Here is a 23,590-nt window from a genome sequence, read left to right on the forward strand (position 1 = left end):
CTAAGGCACTAATTTTTAATTTTAAACAAAAGATATATCAAAAGTATATAAAAAACAGAACTACAGAACTTGAAGAAAATATGTACATCTTTGTACATTTTTGTGAAAGCAAACCTGACATTAATAGATTTAACATAAAAAGCATTTGATTAAAGTAAAATAAAAGTCACTCAAAAGTTTAATATCTCATTATGGGTTTCATTACAACAAATTAGGTAAAATAAGATCTTTTTGTTTCTGTATAGTTTCTACTATATGCTTAGCACTCAATAAACGTGAAACAATAAAATATGAATTAGGCTAATCATATCTAAAATATATTTTATTAAATTTAAGCCTAGTTAAAATTTTATATTATAGAAACTTGACATGTCACTGATTCATAACCTTTTCCAATATTAAAAATTAAACCTATGAAGTCTAGATTTCTACATCATTTAAATAAACATTTCTATATCATTTAAATAAATATTCTACCAGGAAAGAAGAAATATACATGGTCAAATTTAAACTAATGATATTTTAAAATAAAACTTTTCATATTAAATTAGGTTATTTGCTTACAGAAAATTCTACAGACTTTTTGAAAATGCATTTAAAATACTAAAGGAAAAGAAGGGAATGAAATAAAATAAAAGCAACTATATAAAGAAATACAAAGTGTGGATAAGACTAAATGGACAACATGTATAAAAATAACATTTAGGAGTACCATTCTTAAACTGTATAGTGCAGTGGTACCTGAATTATGTGCCCTTTAATTTATGCACATGATGGATAGCTTGTTAAGAGGCATATCTGTAACCATTATAATTGATAGTAGCTGAAGGCAGTCAGGCCATAATTTCTATTTAATGGATAGGATAGTAAGGGAACAAAGTCTGCAGTAGCATTTTAAAATAAGTACCTAGAAAGTTTACATTTATGTCCAAAGTAATATCTATATTCTAGCATTTTCTATGTTGAATTCTTTAAGAAAGAAGAGAAAAAATCAGCTGCAGTAATATCCATATATTATTAAATCAAAATTTTGATTTAACCAATAACTAGAAAAATATTACAGTAAGTGAAAAAGAATGTTTAACTAACCGTTTGATGGTCCATTTTTGTGCTCTTGTTCTTTAGACCTTGTGGGAGAAGCAAATGGGCTCATCTGACAAGTTCCAGTTGTTGGAGAATAATCTGTAATACTTTTCTTCCTTGTGATTTTTGAAGGGCCAAATGACTGGAAAATAAGCATTAATTTGGACAAAAATACTATGTTTAGTTACAGATCTTTGAAAATACCTTTGAAAACTCACAAAATTCAACCAATATTCTTTTTCTTGTTCTTTCTTTTAGATTTTAAACATACTCAATTATCACCTTCAAAACGCACACCATTTTTTCAAGTTATGTATTTATTTTAGGTTTCCATATGTATATATTTTAGGGCATCTCAGTTGTTTGGTTGTATAAAATTTTAACATTAAAGAGTTACTACCTTCTGAGATAGTACTTCCAAGCTAATTAGAGATGGCTGGCTCTCCCAATTATATCCTCACTTTTGCTGTCAGCTGAACATGAAGTATAATGATGGGGCTAGGCTAGGGCAACCCTCAGATCTCTTACTAAATCCCAGAGGGAAATCCTAGGAAGGGTCAGTACTGTCCTAACCCTTCACACGTTGCTCTGTCACAGTCTCTTGCCTTACGGATAACCAAAGTAATGTCTAAACAATTGAGTGTGAAATTTAAGGTCTTGGAGAGTTTGGCCTGTCCTACACAAATCCCCTCTTCAGCTTCCTCCTCTGGATTTTCACAGACCTTGTGCATACTTCCTATTGGAGTCAGCAAATTTTCTGTTTCTTTCTGCCCCACTAAAATTTGAGTTTCTGAAAATATCATTTCTTCATCTTTGTACCCTAGAACTAAAAAAAAATGTGTGATAAATGAATGACTTATAAGGAACAGTCCAACAAAGGAACAGTCCAACAATATACAGATGATACATTATAGAATTGTACACCTGAAATCTATATCATGTTGTTAACCAATGTCCCCCCAATAAATTCAATAAAATAAAAGTCCAATAAACTTGGCCAAGTCACTATACACATTCGTTCCTTAGTTCATTCATCCAATATTAAATGGCACTTATAGTCCAAGTATCTGGCTATATACACCTGGGCCCTAGTTCTCTCAATCTCATCTTCCCTGGGACGTAGTCATTCTTCGGTTTGGGTCCCCATTCATGTTCACTTCCTCCGAACACCATTATCACACTACTAATTGCTTGCTCTTCAGAATTCCCTTTAAACTTATTTTCCACAATGCTTACTAATTACCCAGCACTTGTTAACTAATGTGTACGAACAAATGGAAGAAGTTGTTCTGGCCTTGGACACAGCAGCAAAGGGGTATTAAGGTAGTGTGTGTGCTAAGGAAATTGAGACAGAAAATCAAAGCAGGCTGCAGTAACCTTACAGCACAATTTCTGTGAGGGGGCAGGGTAAGGCTTAGATAAGTGAAAATAAAAGACATGAAAAACCTGAAATCTAGACATAAAACAGACACTATGGGGTGTTTGGGGGATAAAGGAAAGGTCTGAAGACTCATATGTTGTCAACAGTATGGAGCTGAACTTTAGTTTGGTAGCTGTCTTGAAATAGTTATTTAATTCTCCATTATCAACTACTCTTTATTTTCAAGATACCATGGCAGAAATAGTGGCTGTGTCACATTTTTCAATAATCTTGTCATTAGTTCCCAAATCTATAGCATCAATTTTTTTACAGTTAAGATTTTAAATGATAAATGCTTCTTTGTATTGAGGGAACAAGAGCATTCCATTCTTTATTTTATGTACCCACAGTAGCCACAAATGTAACCAATATCTTTTTAAAAAATCAAACTATTATATCAAGTTATAACTCTAGCACAATCTTTTTTTGTAGGGTGAAAGGGTTTTAAGTCTCTTTATCAGGTGGTTATTATTACCTCTCCATCTTGAGTTTTCACCTGTTTATATGTATTCAGTCATAAACTATGACATTTATCCAATCCTACCCTACTTTTCCAAAAATTTATTGCCCAGAACTATTTCACTGTGTATGTACAAGAAATGAAAGTCACTACCCTAATGTACATTTATGTCGATCTGTTTTCCTATTTTCACCAAAAAATTATTTTTTCCAATTGCCAAATATCTAAACATTGTAACTGTACATCATACATTTCTCCTTGAAAACAATTTTCTAGCTTTCATAAAATAAGTCTTTGTGTGTGCATGTGTGTGTATGTGTATATATTTTCCTTCACCTTAAAAATACTGAGTCTCTTGCTTTCTTTCTTTTTTGGTCATCTGTGTTGCTTAAAAGAAAAAATGTCTGTCTATAATTATTATACATAGAGTAATACATAACTTCCCCACTAAATATACTTCAGTAAATAATTTTTATATATCTGCCTACTGCTATACACGAAAGCATAATCTTACTAAGTTTTTTTCCCCCCATGAAAGTTATCTCAAGACACTTTTAAATCTTAAAAATGCTTCCAAGTGACCCTAGAGTTGATCTGAGAATTTCCATTCTACCATCCCCAAACACTGAAGGACTTGGCCCACTGGCCTACTGATTAGTCTCCCACAACAGGGACAGTTAAGAAGACTGGGGATTGCCAGACCATTTTCAGTGGTTTTTCCATACCAACTACTTGTATTGGCTCATGCTGTGGATTTCCCTAAAATCTCTCAAACAGCACCTGGCCTCATGGAGCCCCGCACCTCTTGTTAAGTGGCCGCAGACCTGGCAAGGCCTGGCAAAACCGGCCTTGATCTGCAGCTTAGCCTCTCCTGGGCACTTCCAAGCCCAGCACAAGTAGCAGTCATCTGCAGATCGCTTTGTAGCTCAGGCTGTGTGGCCCCGGGCAGGGCACACACAGTGACAGACCTCAGCCTATACCTCCTGGGAGGCCCCAGAGCCAGCACACATGGTGGACAGCTTCAGACCACACCCAGCACCACCTGACCACCTCTACAAGCTACACACTCAAGGGGCAGACCCAGGGAGCATCTGAGATCTAGTTCCCTGGTATGTGTCAGTGGTTTGGCTCAAATAAACTCTTATAAAAATTCTCCACAGGTTTGGCATCAATTTACTTGGTAGCTGGCAAGAATCCAAAGAAGTACAACCAGGACCACCCCACGGACCTGGTGCTAGGTATAAGCAAGGTCCCACTGTGCCCCACCAGCTCCTTGCCTCACATCAGGTGATTTTGGTGATTTTAAAGATGGTTGACTGCCACCTGGTGACATAGTTTACTGGAAAGGACATCTAATAAAAGGCACACTCCAACCTTGTTGGAAAGAATCTACTCAGCTGCCTAACCGTGAATGGACATCTACGCCTGTCAAAGATTCCTTGAGGATGAGGAGCTGCTGACACCAAAGGGAGAGAGCTATCCCAAGACATTAACAGGACCTGTATATCCACAGATTGATACTGAACTCAGAATCCATTTTGTCTGATTGTCTTTATCTGTCTGTTAATGGTATCAGCCATATTAATAGTTATATTTGTCCTTTGAGTTTTTCCATTTAGTTCAACTGTTTAGGACTATTGAACATGTACCTGATAATACTCTCTCCATGGCTCATGTCAATATTATACTCAATACCAAAAACAGAAAGATAAAAAGGTAAGACTGGGATCATGATAATTCATAGGACAGAAATGATCCAGAATGTCTTTTTCACAATGAAGGCCATAGATTTGATTGTCTTCCATTTACCTCCCCTTTTTTAGAAGAAATTCTGCCTTAACTCAGATCCCATCCCCAGTAGTCGACAAGACATCAATACCGAAGACTCTCTACGAATGAGCCTTCCGAGGGCTGTGAGACCACACTACCCGACCAAAAAGTGGGTCATCAATGCATCCTTTGTATTGATTATATCCAAAATGTTACGAACAAACAAAAATAAAAACAGAAGGTGGAACTGTGGAGGAATAAAGAGGTTCTATAAAAAGTAACCTCATAGGGTGATCTAATCATAAACTCCTAACTGGGCAAGTTATGGTGGATGGTCACGACGCAGGCCTAAAACTTTTTAAATGAAAGGTTTTAAAGGAATCCTGTCCATTGTTCCTGTGCATCTGTCTAGGTCACAGGTGGCCCACAAAAGGCCTTGGGCCGAATCCGGCCCTCCACCTTGTTTTATCCTGCCCGACACCTTGTTTCTACCTGGTGGCAGCACCGAGCTCCTTGCCCCTAGTTAAGGAGTAGTTGCATTTGTACAGTCCTAAGTTACATTTGGCTTTTTGAAGGCAACCGTGGAGCTGCTGTGGCTCCTGGTGAAAATGAGTTTGATGCCCCTGGTCTAGGTCAACACACCTTTGAAATGCCAGAAGTAAGGTACTAACCCCCAAAAGAGCACATATCTTGTTAACTATCCTATAATCCAATCCCTGCCTTACTTCCTCTAATACTCCTTACACCCCCTCCTTAATTTCAAATGCATAAAAGAAGAAGCAAAACTGTTATTCTCAGGAACATTTGAGATCTTGTTCCATGGCTTGTGTCATCAGTTTGGCCCAAATAAATTCTTATTTAAAAAGGTCAGGGGGCAAGCCCTGGCTGGTGTGGCTCAGTGGATTGAGCACCAGCCTGCAAGCCAAAGGGTAGCTGGTTCGATTCCTAGTCAGGGCACGTGTCTGGGTTGTGGGCCAGGTCCCCAGTAGGGGGTGTGTGAGAGGCAATCACACATTGACTCCCTGTCTTTCTCTCTCACTTCCCCTCTAAAAATAAATAAAGAAATAAATGTAATTTAAAAAAAAGGTGGTGCAGAATCAGCGGGCACCAGAGCCTCACTGCAGTGAGTCCTGCTCTATAGAGTTGGTCCCTACAAAGTAGATCTTCCACATTGGTCATGGCCAGTCAAGTGGCCTGCAGGTAAATCCCTCCCATTGATGTGCCCACAGCAGTTAAGGCTCAACTACAACAGGAAGGTGAAGGCAGCCTGCAGAGGGTTTGTAGTCGGACTGACCAGCTTCAGTGACTGGACAGCCTGTGCCACTGGGCCCTACCAAACACTTACTACATTAGGCCACTCTACCAAGACCAGGAGACTTGGCAGCTCTACCTAATACACAGAAGTCAACACAGAGAGGCTGCCCAAATGAGGAGACAAAGAAACATGTCCCAAATGAAAGAGCAGAAAAAAAATCTAGAAAGAGAACTAAACAAAATGGAAACAAGCAATCTACTAGATGCAGAATTCAAAACACTGATCACAAGGATGCTCAATGAACTTAGGGGAAAACATCAACAAAGAGCTGTAAGAAACATAGATATGGAACTAGAAAACATTTTTAAAAGAACCAGTAAGAAATGAAGAATTCATTAACTTAAAGGAAGAATACATTACAGGGAAGCAATAATGCAGTAGATGGGGCATAGGGTGAAATCAGAGATCTGTAAGATAAGAAAGCAGAAAACAGCCAATCAAAACAACAAAAAATTAAAAAATGAGGATAGTATAAGGAGCCTCTGGGACAACTTCAAGCCTACCAACACCTGGGGTGGGGGGTGCCAGAAGGAGTAGAGAGGGAGCAAGGAATTGAAAACCTATGTGCTCTCCCAGTAGTGAGTGGAAGTCCAAGTTTCAAGTCAGTGGCAGTGAATTTGCCCCCCGCTGGGCAACAGGATGCTAGAAGGATTCAAAGGCAGAGCTCCGTGTGGCTGCTAGGGGGCACCACCCTGCTCACAGCCTCTGCCTCCTGCAATCACACCATTCAAGACTTTGGAGCTCCCTCTTTGGGATCGCATTCAGACCCACCTGGTCCACAGCTGCTCTGGCATGGTGGATGGCCTGGATGTGGAAGTGAAGGCCAGACTCCACTGGGTTCCCCATGTAACCAGCACTCGGCTTCAAGTTAAGCCAGTTCAGCCTCATACAGATTTACAAATGAACTCCTTGAACCTTGCTTGCCTTTATTCGACCAAATGACCTCAGGAGCTTGGCTTTGCGAGCCATTCTATCCCACACTGAACTTACACTGACTGTCACTCAGGCAGGAGGCTGCCAGCACCAGGAACTGAATAGCAGGAGAGCTGACAGGGGTGGTGCTCTGGCGCCAGATTTTTCATGGCTGCCAGGTTCCACGGGTGTGCTGCCTTGGGGGTGCTCTAGTTGTCCTGCTGGGGGTGGAATGTCCCTGGCTGAGCAGGCCTCTGAGGATGTGGGGGGTGGAGGATGCTGAGAAAGCGCTACTGTGATACTAACTGACCCCACTGTTTGGGTAGCCTTTTAGGGGAGGTTTTTATTTTCCTGGGAAATTTGCAGACCTGCTGTAAAAGACAGTTTCTTACTTTCATTCTTTTCATAAAGACATTGTAAAAGAACAAATCACTGAATTTGAATTAAATTGAAGGTGATTCTTTTACCTCTGGAGTTACAGAAAAGCACCTTATGATATATACTTGAAAACTGCATGGCTTTATTAAAAAGGAAGAAAGAAAAGAAAACCTATGTGAAAAAGTAATCACAGAAAACTTTCCTAACCCGGTAAAGAAAACAGACATTCAAGTCCAGGAAGCGCAGAGTCTCAAACAAGATGAACTCGAAGAGGACCACACCAAGACACATAATAATTAAAATGCCAAAGGTTAAAGATAAAGAGAGAATCTTAGAAGTAGCGAGAGAAAAGCAGTAGTTACCTACAAGGAAGCTCCCACAAGACTGTGAGCTGATTTATTAAGCCAGTCTGTGAAAGACAAATACCACATGATCTCACTTATATGTGGAATCTAATGAACAAAATAAACTGATGAGCAAAATAGAAACAGAGGCATGGATACATGCGATTGACGGACAGCTGTCGGAGGGGAGAGGGGAGGGAGCACTGGAGGAAAGAAAATGAACAATGTGGGAATTGCCCGAGGGAGTCACATGGCTGAGTGGAGGTGGGCAAAGGGGGAAATAGGGACAACTGTAACAGCATAAACAATAAAATATAATTTTTTAAAAAGAGATAAAAGGAAAAAATCTCCAAAACCAAAAAAACAAGTGTCATCCTAGTATATGAGGTTTTATATTATGTGTATAAACTATTTCTGCACATATATATAAATGTTAATATAAATTGTTATCCAGAAAACTTAATTTCAGATTCTTCATGATAGACCTTTTCAAGCAATATAATTCATAATAAAAGCTAATTTGAAAAGAAAAAAAAAGTCAGCTGATTTCTTAACAGAAACTTTTGCAGGCCAGAGCAACTGGCATGAGATAGTCAAAGGGATGAAAAGTAAGGACCTGCAACCCAGATCACTCCACTCAGCAATGCTATCATTTAGAATGCAAGGGCAGATAAAGAAAGAGCTTCCCAAACAGAAGGCTGAAGGAGTTCACCACCACCAAACCATTATGACAATAAAGGTTAAAGGGTCTTCTTTCAGAAGAGATAAAAAATATGAATAATAAAATGGTGATACATAACTACCAACAATTACTTTAAATGCAAATGGATTAAATGCTCCAATCAAAAGACATTAGATGGCTGCATGGATAACAAAACAAGACCCTTACATATGCTGTCTACAAGCAACTCCCTCCAGATGAAAAGACACACACAGACTGAAAGGATATTTCATGAAAATGTTAACAAACAAAAAAGCTGGGGTAGCAATACTTACTCTAGACAAAACAGACTTTAAAACAAAGGCTATATATAACAAGACACAAAGAAGGACCCAGAACTCCACTTCCAGGTATTTATCCAAAGAAACCCAAAACATTAAATCAAAAAGATATATGCATCCATACATTTACTGCAGCATTATTTACAACAGCCAAGATATGGAAGCAACCTCAGTGTTCATTAATAGATAAGTGGATAAATAGATAAATGGTGCATGTATACAAGGGAAAATGACTCAGCCATAACATAAAAGAATGAAATTTTACCATCTGCAACAACATGGATAGACCTAGAAGGTACTGTGCTGAGTGAAGACAGACAGACAGAGAAAGACAAAATACCAGACTTATTTCACTTATAAGTGGAATCTAAAAAGACAAAACAAACAAACAAACAAACAAGGAGACGAGAAACAGATTCACAGACCCAGAAAATATTTTGATGGTTGCCAAATGACAGGGGACTTGGGGGATGGATGAAAAAGGTAAAGGCATTAAGAAGTCCAAGTTGGTAGTTACAGAATATTCATGGGGAGCAGGTGAAGTACAGCATAAGGAATATAGTCAATAATATTGTAATAACTGTATATGGTGTCAGATGAGTAATAAATTTACTGGGATGATCACTTTGTAAGTTACATAAATGTATAATTACTGGGTTGTACACCCGGAACTAATATAATATTGTATGTCAACTGTAATTGAAAAATAAATTATTTAAAAAGAAAAAAAAAGACTGAGGTTTGAGAGAAGATTGGCATTCTTTCCACTCAGCAATGATGACTGCTAGATCCTTTAGAAAAAGAAAATAGAAATCGGTCAATGACGACTGCTAGATCCTTTAGAAAAAGAAAATAGAAATCGGTCAAAATAAGTCAAAACTACTTCTTTAATAATTTACAACTGCTTGTGATATTTACTGACTCCTTAGAGATATTTACCACAACTATTAAAAATAAAATTCTGTGACCAGACCAAATGCCAGTACACTTTTGTAAGAAGGCCAAAGCTTGTTCATTCATAAAACTTAGGTTTGGACATTGATTTTTCTGCCAAAAAAAAAAAAAAGGAGAAAAAAAAGAAATGAATTTTCTCCCCATAATTTCAAACATACATGATGTTCTCTTGCAGTATCTTCCATAAATTGTAGCTTGCTTTGTCAACTTGTTTAAAGCATATTCTACCAAATAGATGCCTGAATTTTATTGATTTTTACCTACTATATACAGTCTTGAAAGTACTAACTAAGGCTCCCTTTGGTCTGATTTATAGGATATTAAGGATCTGCTACTATTACGAACTATCTACGCTATCACTGAACTACCTGACACAGGTACTATAGATTTTGGACAACCAGAAACAAAAGAAAAGTTAGGGCAGCCAAAGGAAGATAATTCTTTATCAACTTGTACTGGCTTAATTAGGTTATCTCACCTAAGATACTATTATGAATAACTAGTACTTATTATAGATAGAATTTACATTAGAAAACTCTAAATATTAGCTGTCTCGAAAACTTTTCACAATTTGGGCCTAGGGTTCCTGGCAAGAGTCCTAGATACCAACTAACTTCTGACCAGCTGCCACAATTATTATCCTTAGTGGTTCTAGTAATATTGTGGTTTTGTTATTATTTGATTTATTATTTTCATGGTAGTTATGGAGAATAAAGGCATCTTGAACGTACCTCAGTGATCTTACTGGGGTAGCAAGGAAATAATATAACCAATATATTAGATCTGTTGTGATGGAAATGTTCTATTTCTTGATTGAGTATTTGATTGACAGAAGTACACATCTGTTAAAACTCACATGGAATTGTACATTAAAGATCAGTGAACTTCACAATATATAAATTTTACTTTGATAAAAATATTTAATAGAAAAAAAATTTAACTGGCCGAAGAGTTCATATACTAGTGTTTCTATTTGTGCACATTATTATACCTTAATTTTAAGTTATTAAAATATTAATTTTAATATTAAAGATATCACTACTCTGTTACTCTCTTCCTCTGTGATTACACAAAGTATAATCTGTCACGGCTATTTCCCATCACTCTTCATATATCCTCATATTTTTCAGAATATAAAAGGAATTCTACCTCAAACATAGTGTTGCTGGTTTTTAAAAAATCTGTTTCATTGTGCTTCAGCTCTTCTAGTGCGTGGAAATGGGATCCCTATGTGGTTTTAATTTGTATTTGCAGTGGTTAATGATGCTGAACACCTTTTCATGTGCTAATTACCATTTAAATTTTTTTGTGAAATGTCTGTCTGGGTTTCTGTATATATTTTTTTGCACTGTTTTTTTAACTATTTATATAGTCTAGATACAAGTCTTTTGTTAGATATATGCATGACACATATTTCCTTCAAAATCCATGGCTTGCCCAATTGTTTTCTTAATAGTAGCTTCGGAAGAGCAGAAATTTGTAATTTTGATAAAGTTTAATGTATCAACTTTTTTCCCCTCTGGTTAGTATTTTTGTGTTGTATGAAATTTTGCCTACTTTAAGGTCTGAGAGATATGTTTATTTTCAGAAGCTTTATGCTTTTGGCTTTTACCATATACCTATGATACTACAAGAAATAGAAAATCAGACTACATTGATAGCAAGAAAACAGTCTGGATCAATATTCAAAAAACTTAAAAAAAAAAAAAAAAAAGAAAAAGCCAGGACCAGGGGCTTCACTGGTGAATTCTACCAACATTTAAAGAACTGACATCAATGCTTCTCAAAAATTAGGGAAGTGGTCCCTAACTCATTCTAGGAGGCCAATATTACTCTTATGTAAGAACTAGACAAATAAATCACACACACACAAAGTATAAACCAATATCCCTTATAAATATATATGCAAAAACAAAAATCCTTGACATACTGGCAAGCCGAAACCAGAGACAAATGAAAAGGATTATATATTATCACCATTATCACCAACTGGGATTTAACCTGTGTATGCAAGGTTGGTTCAACATATAAAAACCAAACAATGTAATACACCATATTAAGACAATAAAGGAAAAAACCCACATGATCATCTCAGTAGATGCAGAAAAAGCATTTGACAAAAATCCAACATCCTTTCATGATAAAAATGCTCAACAAACCAGGAATAGAAGGGAACTTTCTCATTCTGATAAAGGGCACCTAGGAAAAACCCAGAGCTAACATCATATTTAATGGTAAAAGACTGGATGCTTTCCCCTAAGATCAGGAACAAAACAACAAAGTCTGTTCTTGCCACTTTTTTTCTCAACACTGTTTTGGAGGTTCTAGCCAGGGCAACAAGCAAGAAAAAGAAATAAAAGGCATCTGATTAGAAAGAGAGAAGTAAAACTACCCATATTTGCAGATGACATGATTTGATATATATAATATCCTAAATAATAAAAAATTAGAGCTAATAAGTTCAGCAAAGTTGTACAATATATGATCAATATACAAAAATCAGCTGCATTTCTATATACCAGCAATGACCAATCTAAAGTGAAATTATAAAAACATTTATATTAGCACCAAAAAGAATAAATACTTAAGAATAAATTTAACCAAAAGAGTATAAGACTTGTATACTCAAAACCACAAAAAAAGTTGTTGAAAAATATTGTAAAAGAAAGTAAAAATAAACATCCTGTTTTCATAGTCTGGAAGAATTACTGCAGATTCACTGTAACATCTACCAAAAATTCCAAATACCTGTCTTTCAGACCTTGATAAGGTGATCCTAAAATTCATATGAAATTGCAAGGGATACAGAATAGCAGAAGCAATCTTGAAAAAAACAAAACAAAACAAGTTGGAGGACTCACACTTCCTGAGTTCAAATTTACAGTAATCAAGACAGTGTGGTAGTGGCATAAGGACAGGTCTATAGATGAATGGAAAAGACCTGAGTGTCCAGAAAAAAATCAACATATTTGTAGTCCACTGATTGTCCACAAGGGTGCCAATGCCATTCAATGGGGGAAAAGAGCTTTCAACAAACAGGGCTTTGACAACTAAACATCCACACCATGTACAAAATTTAACTCAATTCAGTGTTTGACCTATATGTAAGAGCCAAAACTATGAAACCTTTGTAAAAAAACATGGTAAAAATTTGCACTGCCAAACATTATGCAACAGTTTCTTAGCTAGAACCCCCAAAACACAAGCAATCAAAAAAAGTTAATGAACTGGATTTTATCAAAATATAAAACTTGTGATTTTAAGGACACGCTCAAGAAAATGAAAGGACAACTCACAGAACTGGTGAAAATATTTGCAAATCATATATCTGATAAGGGTATAGTACTAAGAATACTATAAAGTATATAATGAGTTATAAAAAATTCTTATAACTCAACAGTAAAAAGACAAATAAACCGATTAAAAATGAGAATTTGAATTCATATTTCTCCAAAGAAAATACACAGATAGCCAGGAAACACAAGAAAAGATGCTCAGCATCATGAGGGAAGTGCAAATTAACACAACAGTGAGATACCACTTCAGACCCAGTAGGGTGGCTAGAATCATAAAGTCAGATAACAACACGTGATAAGGATTTGAATAAATTGGAATTCTCACATACGATGTTAATGGGAAGGTGAAATGGTGCAGTCACTGTAGAAAAGAGTTTGGAAGTTTTTCAAAAAGTTAAGGTCTGAATTACCATATAACCAGCAATTTCACTCCTAGGTATATAATCACACAAATGAAAACTCATTTACTTTTTAAAAAGATTTTATTTATTTATTTTTAGAGGGGAAGGATGGAGAGAGAGAGAGAGAAGCACCAATGTGTGGTTGCCTCTCGCATGACCCCTGCACTGGGGGCCTGGCCCACAACCCCAGCATGTGCCTGACTTGGAATCAAACTGGTGACCCTTTGGATGGCAGGCCAGTGCTCAATTCACCGAGCCACACCAGCCAGGGTGAAAACTCATTTATAGAAAACTTTATATAAGAATGTTGATAGCAGCATTATTCATAACAGTTAAAAATTGTGTAAACAACTCAAATGTCCTTCAATTGAGAAACGAATAAACAAAAGGTGATACATTCATACAAAGTAAAATCATTCAGCTATAAAATGGAATGAAGTACTATTAAATGTGACAACATGAACCTTGAAAACATTATGCCGAATGAAAGAAGCCAGTCACGAAAGGCCACATATTGTATGATTCATTTGTAAGAAATGTCTACAATAGGCAAATCCATAGAGATAGAAAATAAATTAGTAGTTACCACGGGAGGCGGGGAGGAGGATAATGGGACTAACTGCTAATTGGTATGGGGTTTCTTTTGCAGGTGACAAAAGTGTTCTGGAATTAAGATAGAGGTGATAGCTGCACAATATAGAGAGTACACTAATAGTCCCTGGTACACTTTATTATGATGAATTTTATGTTACATAAATTTTATCTCAACAATGATGAAATTAATAACAGAACAATGTAACTGTGAAAAAGGATATGAAATAATTGGAGAATTTGAACAAAGACTGTCCCTTTGATGATTAAAGAATGACAATTTTCAGAGATATAATCATACCATTGTATTTTAAGAAAGGCGTCATCTTTTAGAAATAACGAAGTATTTATGGATGGTGTTTGAGATGTTTCAAAATAGCCTCGTATGGGGGTACTCAAGTATGTGTGGGAGTATACATGAAACAAGATTAGCCTTGTGTTGATAATTATTGAAGCTGGGCAATGGGCAGCATATCATCTTTGTCTCTATGTTTGAAATTCTTCATAATCAAAAGGTAAATAAGGGAATCACTACTTTGTAAATATAGTGAAGTAAGGGATAGAGGAAATAAACATAAATGAATTTTAAAATCCATTAGGAGAAAGATTAATGGGCAATTTTATTATGGGGGAAGCAGGGTAACAACACCTGAACCCAACAACTAACGAGACCATTTTGAGCCTCCTGAGGTGTTGTAATAGGAAATATACCCATTACTTATGAAGCATTCTTACCAAAAATTTGAACCAGACTCTAATCAGTCCTGTAGCTCCACCAGTTTTATAGAAAATATGAAGAATAGAGAAATCATTTAAAGGATACCGCAAGAAAACAACCAAATCCAGAATGTGGAAAATGCTTATAAAACAAATGTCTCAGTTTATTCAAAAAAACAAATTATATGAAAAAGATTTAAAAAGATTCAAAAAGACAAAATATTAAGAATCATTACAATGTATAAACATTGTTTGGATCCTTTTTTAATTTATTTTTTAAGATTTTTATTTATTGATTTGTAGATAAAGAGAGAGAAATACCAATTTGTTGTTCCACTCATGTATGCATTCATTGGTTATTTCTTGTATGTGCCCTGACCGGAAATTGAACCTGCAACATTGGCGTATTGGGATGACACTCTAACCAGCTGAGCTCCCCAACTAGGGCTGGATCCTTTTCTTTAAATAAGTCAACTATAAAAGAACGTTCTCTGATGTCCACCTGGGCTGCTTCCATATCTTGGGGATTATAAATAACACTGCAAAGGAAAATGGGGACAGACTCATAGATGGAGAGCAGGATGACAGCTAGTGGCGGGGGCGGGGAGGTTAGAGGGTGGAAGAATTGAGCAAAAAGGAAAAAGGACTCATAGACACGGACAACAGTGTGTTGATTGCTGGGGGTAGTGGGGTATAAGGAGACTAAAAGGTAATATAAAAAAATACAAGATTACATTTTTTAAAAAAGAACATTTTGAAACAACCATGGAAATAAGAATATAAACTGGGTGAAAGATATTAAGAAATAACTATTGCTCTGGCTGGTGTAGCTCACTGGATTGAGCACCGGCCTGTGAACCAAAGGGTGGCTTGGCTGGTTTGATTCCCAGTCAGGGCCCATTCCTGGGTTGCGGGCCAGGTCCCCGGTGGGGGACATGTGAGAAGCAACCATACATTGATGTTTCTCTCCCTCTCTTTTTCTTCTTTTTCTCTCCCTTCCCCTCTCTCTAAAACTAAAATAAATAAAATCTTAAAAAAAAGAAATAACTATTAATTTTGCAAGGTATAATGGCACTGTGGTTATGAAAGAAGCCATTATCTATTAGAAATGCATAATAAATAGTGTTTTGATGAAATGACATGACTGGGACTTATAAAATGTTCCAGGAAAAAAAAATACAGATACACACATGTACACACATATGTACATAAACAGTCATGCGTGGCTTAATGACAGGAATACATACTGAGAAATGTGTCATTAGGTGATTTTTGTCTTTGTGCGAACACCATAGAGTATACTTAGAAAAAACTAGATGGTATAGCCTACTATACACCTAGACTATATGGTATAGCCTGTTGCTCCCTGAACAGAATGTTACTGCACAAAACAACTTGAGATGCCATCAAGTGCAAGAAAAATGATGCAGTCATGAGACAGAGTAAACTTGAGATGCATGAGGCTGCTGCTGGCACAACATGGCATGCTGTCTTATAGCAAACTTTTTTTTACAAGTAGGAAGCATACTTGTAAAAAAATTGATAAAAGAATGATACAGTGAATACATAAACCAGTAACACAGGCGTTTATTATTATGTATTATGTACTTTACATAATTGAATGTGTCATTCTCTTAGAAGACTGGCAGCATACTAGGCTTGTTTATTCACCACAAACACATGAGTGATGCACTGCACTATGATGTTGTGATGGCTATGATATCACTAGGTGGCAAGAATTTTTCAGCTCCATTATAATCTTATGGGACCACCATTGTATATGAGGTCCACTGTTACCAGAAATGTCATTATGTGGCATGTGACTGTATATACATATATACATAAATACATTTATATATGTAAATAAGTAAAATGAAATTAGCAACATGTTAATAATTGTTAAAGTTGGGTGATGGCAACATGGTAGTTCATGAAATTATTTTCTCTACTTTTGTATGTGTTTGCTTAATTTCATAATAAAAAGGTAAAGAAGGAAGGAAGAAGGGGAGAGAAGAAGAGTAGATTTGAGCTGGATCAGTAAGTAAACCTGCAATGTGAGCTATAAAATTTCTAATGCCCAGAAGCCCTTTCTTAGACAAGACAAGCTTAGGCCATGGGTATAATCAGACTTAGAAGTTCCTACCAATATTAATGGAACAATCTATGTCCAAATCAGTAAACTGCCCCCAAAACCTGAGCTGCCACTCCAGACTTCTAGCAGCATGCCTACTGAGTTTCCCTGAATAGGAAGCATGCTTCTTCCCTGCCCATCTGTAGCATCTGCTTCTTTCATTCCTTCTCTGAGATGGCCTGAGACTGGATCAAAATGGCCAGGTCTATGACCAGATAGCCAGCTGTCCCTATAAATTCATCTGGACCGGTACTGATGGCAGTTTGTAGTAAATAATTCATCTTTGCTCATGAAAATTCATCAAGAAACAGTGCTTGGAGGGCAATAACTTGAGCAGTCCAAACACTGTAGGTGATGATAAACTGAAATTTCCTTTACTCATCACTACCCACCAACAGTTTGGAAGGTTCAGAACTAGTGGTACTTGCAGTATATATTCTATATATTAAAGAAAGGTCACAAGGGATGATCCACACCTCTGCTTCCCCCATTAGGAGAATAATTTTTTTAAATGACTTTTGTAGACTTGCCCTAACATCAGAGCATTAATCTCCATGAAGATTTACAGCATTGGGAACAGTGGGATATGGAAGTTACCAAAATCAGTAAGACAGGAAATAGCAGTAGATTAGGATAAACAGGTTCCACCTCAACCAACGGGCATATAAAGGCCATTTCCTCTCCTGGGACAACAAAACCTTCTTCCTTCAGCATCATATTGGTAGGGCAAAATGACCAAGTTACTACTAGTTCCTCTGTAGCTTCACAGCAATTATGTCCTCTTAGAATTACAGCTGTATGTTTTGAATGTCTGATTTTCCTTTGCCTGGGCTAAGGCAGCCTCAATGGGATCCCTGGCATATGGGTAGATTCCTGGGGGTCTGGCTGCTTAAGGGCTAAGTTTTTTTTGGAGTGAATGGAAGCCTAGACTTAGGACCGGGGCAAAAGCTATCAGATCTGAGAAGTGAATATAGAGCTGCTACCAAATGGTTAGGTAGAGTTCAAAAGCTGAAAACATCAGAAATAAATCAAAAATAGAAGAAAACTTTTGAAGGCTCAGGCTAGGATTCTGAGAACTGGTGTACAGCAGGCGGTGGCCATGTGGCACCAAACTAAGTCAACTGGTTTAAAGGTACAGAATTGGGCCAAACATAACAATGTATTTTCTAATACAGGATATTAGCTGTGGCACTGGCTACCTTGATACATCCTAATTTGAAAAAAAGAAGAGAAAGCCTGCCACGATGACAACTGTACTTCACAAAGAGGATAAATTCCTAAATGACCATTTTTTTCCATTCAAGTAATGTTACCATCTCCCAAAGAACAGTTCTGGGGCAGGAAAGAACAGTATTTCATTTCAAGCTGGACTACTCATCTACCAAAACACCATTCTGACCAAAGAAACAGATGCAGAATTACAGTCACAGCTGCATTCTGTACAGAGCAAGTTGGATAATGGTACTCTAAATTGCTAATTACACTGCTAATGATTTTTTTTAGTGGCATTGCAGTATTTTTCCACCTTTGTTTAAATTTTTTTAAAAAGCACCTAGGAACTTTTTAAAATGGTAAACTGTTAAATAGTAGTGAGTCTTCCAAAAAAGAATTCCATATAAAACCATTTCTTGAATGGCACTCTCATATGGGATTTTGTAGGAGCCTATTCATTGACTAGCTATTTGTTGTAATTTACTTTCTCACCAATTTACTTGCACTTAAGATTACTGAGGCCCTAAGAATCTCAGTATTAGTGTTTGTATTTAGATCCATAATGGTAAGAAAAGATAATAAACTAACATATGTCATGATATGCTGGCACTGGGAATGTGCTATGACTAGATTTACAAAAAGTAATAGCAACTGTACAATTTTATTTCTATTGTGACAACCATGGTGAAATTTATTACAGTGTATTTTATTGTTTAATCATGACAGCATAGCTGAGAGAGGTAATTATGTTTTTGATATAAAAATGCTTTTAATGTTTTTATTTCAGATATTATAGAAGGTTATAAAATGTATATTAAAGTATTGCCATTATTCCATATTGTTTCTTGTGCATTTAAGTGGCAGAACATTTTTTCTACAAATAGTGAATTAATTTCTACTAAATTATTTCATAAGGTTTCTAAATAATCTGCCTCTTAAATGAAAACCTCCAGCTGGCTAGGAATTTCCATACATTAGATTTATAAGAATATATTATAAGCAGAAAATGATGTACCAGTCACAATTATGTCACAATGTTTTTTGATTATTTTTATATTTAGTAAGGTAAATTAACTGTTTAAAATGTTAAGAACACAATCTTCACATGCAATTACAAACTCAGAAGTAAATACTTACATTTGCTTCCAATGGGTCATCCAATTTCAGTGCTCTTTTAACACTGCAAACAAAATATTTGAAGAAATCTTAGATTTGGTAAGCTTTAAGCAGCCAAATATTTAAGAGTAATATGTATATAAAGATTATAAGTTACTTCCAGTAAGAAGAAAGCAATTTTCATAACAAAACTGTTTTTAATAGCATATTTCAAGATGGAATCATAATTAAACACCTAAATGGTTCTTTTTATGCATATGTGGTTTTATATATATGCAATTTAATTGTTAAAATCATATTATAAAATAATCTTAGTAAAAGTTACTATTTATGTGTTTTAAAATACCACTAATAAAAATTATATCTAAGAGCAAAATATTTGATACCTTCAATGGAGATATTGAAAGCATATTATTTGTACAAATAATGAACTTAAAATAAAAGTATGAGCAAGGTGAAAAAAGTATTGCGCATTTTTGTAGCTTTAAACATGATTCAGTGCTACCAGACTATGACTTGGCTGAGGAACAGATGCTCTATGTCTTTATAAGTCCCCAATCCATATGAAACTATTTTTTGTCTCCTTCACTAAACCGTTCAGGAACATGCCAGGCTCTCTCTGTGCGAAATCTGTTCTGCTAAACTGGATGCCCAGCTGTTGGTTACAATGCTTAGAAAGGAAAGCTGAATATTTATAATACTTTATTTCATACAGCTGTCTTCTAAAGAGCAGTCATCAACATTTTATTGAATGCGGATTAAATGCTCAAAGGAGAAAAAGGTCAGTATAAATTAAAACTAGTTTTCCCAATGACAAACACAGAGTTAAAAGTACTTCCTTGATCTGTGAGAGAAATTTGTATTTAAAATATTCAGGAATTTGAGCATAAGGCAAAAAAAAAAAAAGGTTGTAGTATAAATAACGATGATAGCAGAGAAAACAAAAAACTTACACATCCTAGAAATGACTATTCATAAGTAATTGACTACTGGCTTCCAACAAGTGACAGGAGCGAGAAAAGTGAAAAGGATGGACAGTTTACAGTAATTACCGAGCAGTAAATATTACATACAAAAATTTTATCAAAAAAGGGTTCACTTAAATTTGCTATTACATCTACATTAGCCTATCATATAACATTATTTCTTGAGATTAATTAAATTGGTTTAAAGAATTAGCTATATCTTTTAGAAGTCTACTTGAAATCAATTGAATGTGAATTCTCAATGACGCAGTAAGAGAGGTAAGAACAAGTAAAAATGGCAGATAATCCAAAAAAAGGTATTTATATTTAGCTCTGGAATATATATTACCCTATTCAGGTATGTGAGATGTTTTGGCATTTAATAAAACTTCAAAAGCAGAAATAAAAAATTAAAAGTATGCAGTACAGCATTTTATTATCCTTTGTTGTCAAATGCTGTTAAAATGCAACACTACCTTTCAGAAGGAAACGAACCCCACCCTGTTATTAAAGTTCAAAATATTTTTGTTTTATTATTGACGGTTAATTCCTTGAAAAGGAAACCGAATGTTTGGATTTAAAGATTTCTAGTTTAGGTGCTATGGTGATCTAAAAAGTCCATGGAAACGTGTAAAAGTAAACTAAGTGAACAGAGTGAGATTGTTACCTTCCAGTTTAACAGTTTAGTGAGAATCTAGAAACTTGATTTATTGTGGAAAATGTAGTTTTCAGATAATTCAGGCATCTGATAATCAAAAGCTGAAAATATTTACAAGAAAAAAACTTAATAGACAAGACTGGGAGAAATCAAAGAAATCACTTAGTTCACCAACAGGGACAAGTTGGTATGACTTGACCACTGTCACACGGCTGGAGACACATCTCAGGTCCTGTGCATAATAAATCTTTGTCAAATTGAGGGGAAAAGGTAAAGAAGAGGAATTTATGACTATCTATTCTTACCATTCTATTAGAACTGGGCCCATTGTCAAGATATCAATTATTAAATTAAGTACCTACTATATGTTTTACCCTTAAAAAATTATTTTACACACAAACAACTATAATACAAGCATGAGACGATTGATGTCAAGCAGCTTAGGATAATATTAACAGGAACAGAGAGGAAGAGATGGATGAAACATACACATAAAGGAAGAACAGGCAAAATTTGATCAGATGTACGTGATATTTTCCTAAAGTATTCATTCACTTGCTACCAGTCTTAGTTAGCAATTAAAAGTGATATATCTCTGGTAGTTTTCTGAAGATATAAGCAGCTCTTGTGGTTACTAACTTAGTTGTAAAAAACTGGGCACTCAAAAACAGGCAAAAGCCCAAGCAGGCATCTCTCCAAAAACACACAACAGGCCGATGAACACACAAAAAAGATGCCCAACATCACTAATATTAACAGTAGCACTAATATTAAGGAAATGCAAATCAGAACCACACTGAGATAGCACTTCAAAACCATCAGAATGGCTACTACCAATAAACAAACAAACAAACAAACAAATAAAACAACCAGAAATTAAGTATTGGCCAGGATGTGGAGAAACGGGAACTCTCACGCACTGCTGGTGGGACTACGCAATGGTACAGATGCTAGGGAAAACAGTTTGGCAGTTCCTCAAAAAATTAAACCATGTTCACAGCAGTATTATTCACAACAGCCAAAAAGTAAAAGGCAAATGTCCATCAACAGATGAATGAGTAAAGAAAACTTTACATAAACACAGGCACATACATATGCACACATTGGAATATGACTCAACCTTAGAAAATTCTGATACATGCTACAGCATGGATGAACCTTGAAAACATTATGCTAAGTAAAACAAGCCAATCACAAAAGGACAAAAACTATATGATTGCACTCAAATGAGGTACTCAAAGTAGTCAAATTCATGACAGAAAATAGAATGGTGGTTGCCAGGGGTGACTAGGGAGTTACTGTTTAATGGGCACAAAGTTTCAGTTTTCTAAGGTCAAAAAGTTTTGGAGATGAATGATGCTGACTGTACAACATGAATGTACTTAATGCCAGAGAACTGTACGCTTAAAATGGCTTAAATAGTAACTTTTATGTTATGTATTATTTTAACACAAAAAATTAAAGAAATTTTTCTAAAATGATTCCTAATTAAAAAGTAGGAATGACACCTCAAAAACTCATGAAATTACATGATCTGAGACTCTCTTACAGGATTTTTAAAACATTGGATTACTTATTTTGAATAGTTGAGCACTGAGGGTAACACTGTGTGTGTTGGGGGGTGGCTGGAAGACAAACTTAGTGAGGCAGATAAGACTCAGGGAGCCTTGGTGCTACCTAGGCCAAATTTTCTCCCTAGGTTAGGCAAATCACATAATCTCACCGAGCTTCACAAAGTTGGTAATACTGGCCTAAAAACTTTTAGAAAATTTATCAATGGAAAATAAAAGTATGACTTAGTATGTTAGTGTTCCATTTACTCCTCACTATAATGGAGATGATATTGCCAGCTATGACGTCACAGGAATATTTAGGATTATTGAGTATGCCTATGAGATACTTAGATGAGATACTTCGATGAAAGGCAATGGCCAAATTCACATCCCATGTGACTCCTTAAGTGCAAATTGAGATACTTAAATAATTTTTCCCCATTCTATGTGTATAAGAAGGATCAATATCTTAACCAGTTATTGGACAACATGTTTATAATGTCAAAACCTTCTTTATTAAAGAACTAATAAAGAATTAGCTAAGGTATTCTTACAGAAACAAAGGAGACATATTTCGGAATAATGACCCCTGAAGATAAACAGATGAAGGTAGTATGTTCTTGGGTTGGCCTGGCCAGTGTGGCTCAGTTGGTTGGTTCATCGTCCTATACACCAAAAGTTTGTGGGTTAGATTTCTGGGCAGAGCACAAACCTAGGTTGCAAGTAGAATGTTTATATGGGAAACAACTAATGTTCCTCTCTCTCTAAAATCAATAAACATATATTTTTTAAAAAGATGTTCTTGGGTTGAATAAAATAAGAAATGCCATAAAATTATTTCACTCCTAAATGGGTAGTGTCAAAAATGAACATTAATATTCATTACTATTACCTTCTGCAAGAAATATATAAACATGTGTGCATCATCACACATAACATACATATAAAAAGCATAAATCCTTACTATTGAAAGGGGCCAAAGAGGTTTGTCACATTTAAATATGGCAGAGTGATTTTATATACTTTTTTGTATGCATATTTTGCAACATAAAAATTAATGAGAATCAACAAACATTGATGCTACCCTACCCTTGAGATTCCAGCACAATCATTTCTAAGAAGTTCCCCCTGATAATGTCCAGTCTGTACTAAGGATCTTCCCACTCTACACCATAGCACTCGTACATGTCTCCTTCAGGAAACATGTCACGTTGAAATAGTCTACTTAGTTTGTCTTTCCTACCTAGACTAAGATACTTCCATTATCAGCACCTTGTCGGTTAACTGGTAGGTTATGAGTTCTAAAAATGCC

General features: G+C 35.8%; 1 protein-coding gene across 4 annotated transcripts in view; it reads right to left on the minus strand.

The window, feature by feature from the left end:
- Positions 1-23,590, minus strand: part of ITGB3BP (integrin subunit beta 3 binding protein) — a 57,875-nt gene that overhangs the window by 28,410 nt on the left and 5,875 nt on the right. For all 4 annotated transcript variants that reach the window (XM_045199451.3, XM_024565428.4, XM_045199450.3 and 1 more), the window contains exons 2-3: positions 19,124-19,166; positions 1,090-1,225 (exon numbers count right to left, since the gene is read on the minus strand). In XM_045199451.3, coding sequence (XP_045055386.1) covers positions 1,090-1,225; positions 19,124-19,166 — 179 coding nt within the window. The remainder of the gene's footprint in view (positions 1-1,089; positions 1,226-19,123; positions 19,167-23,590) is intronic.

The sequence above is a fragment of the Desmodus rotundus genome, chromosome 3 (genome assembly GCF_022682495.2).
Source record: "Desmodus rotundus isolate HL8 chromosome 3, HLdesRot8A.1, whole genome shotgun sequence".
NCBI classification, from domain to species: Eukaryota; Metazoa; Chordata; class Mammalia; order Chiroptera; family Phyllostomidae; genus Desmodus; species Desmodus rotundus.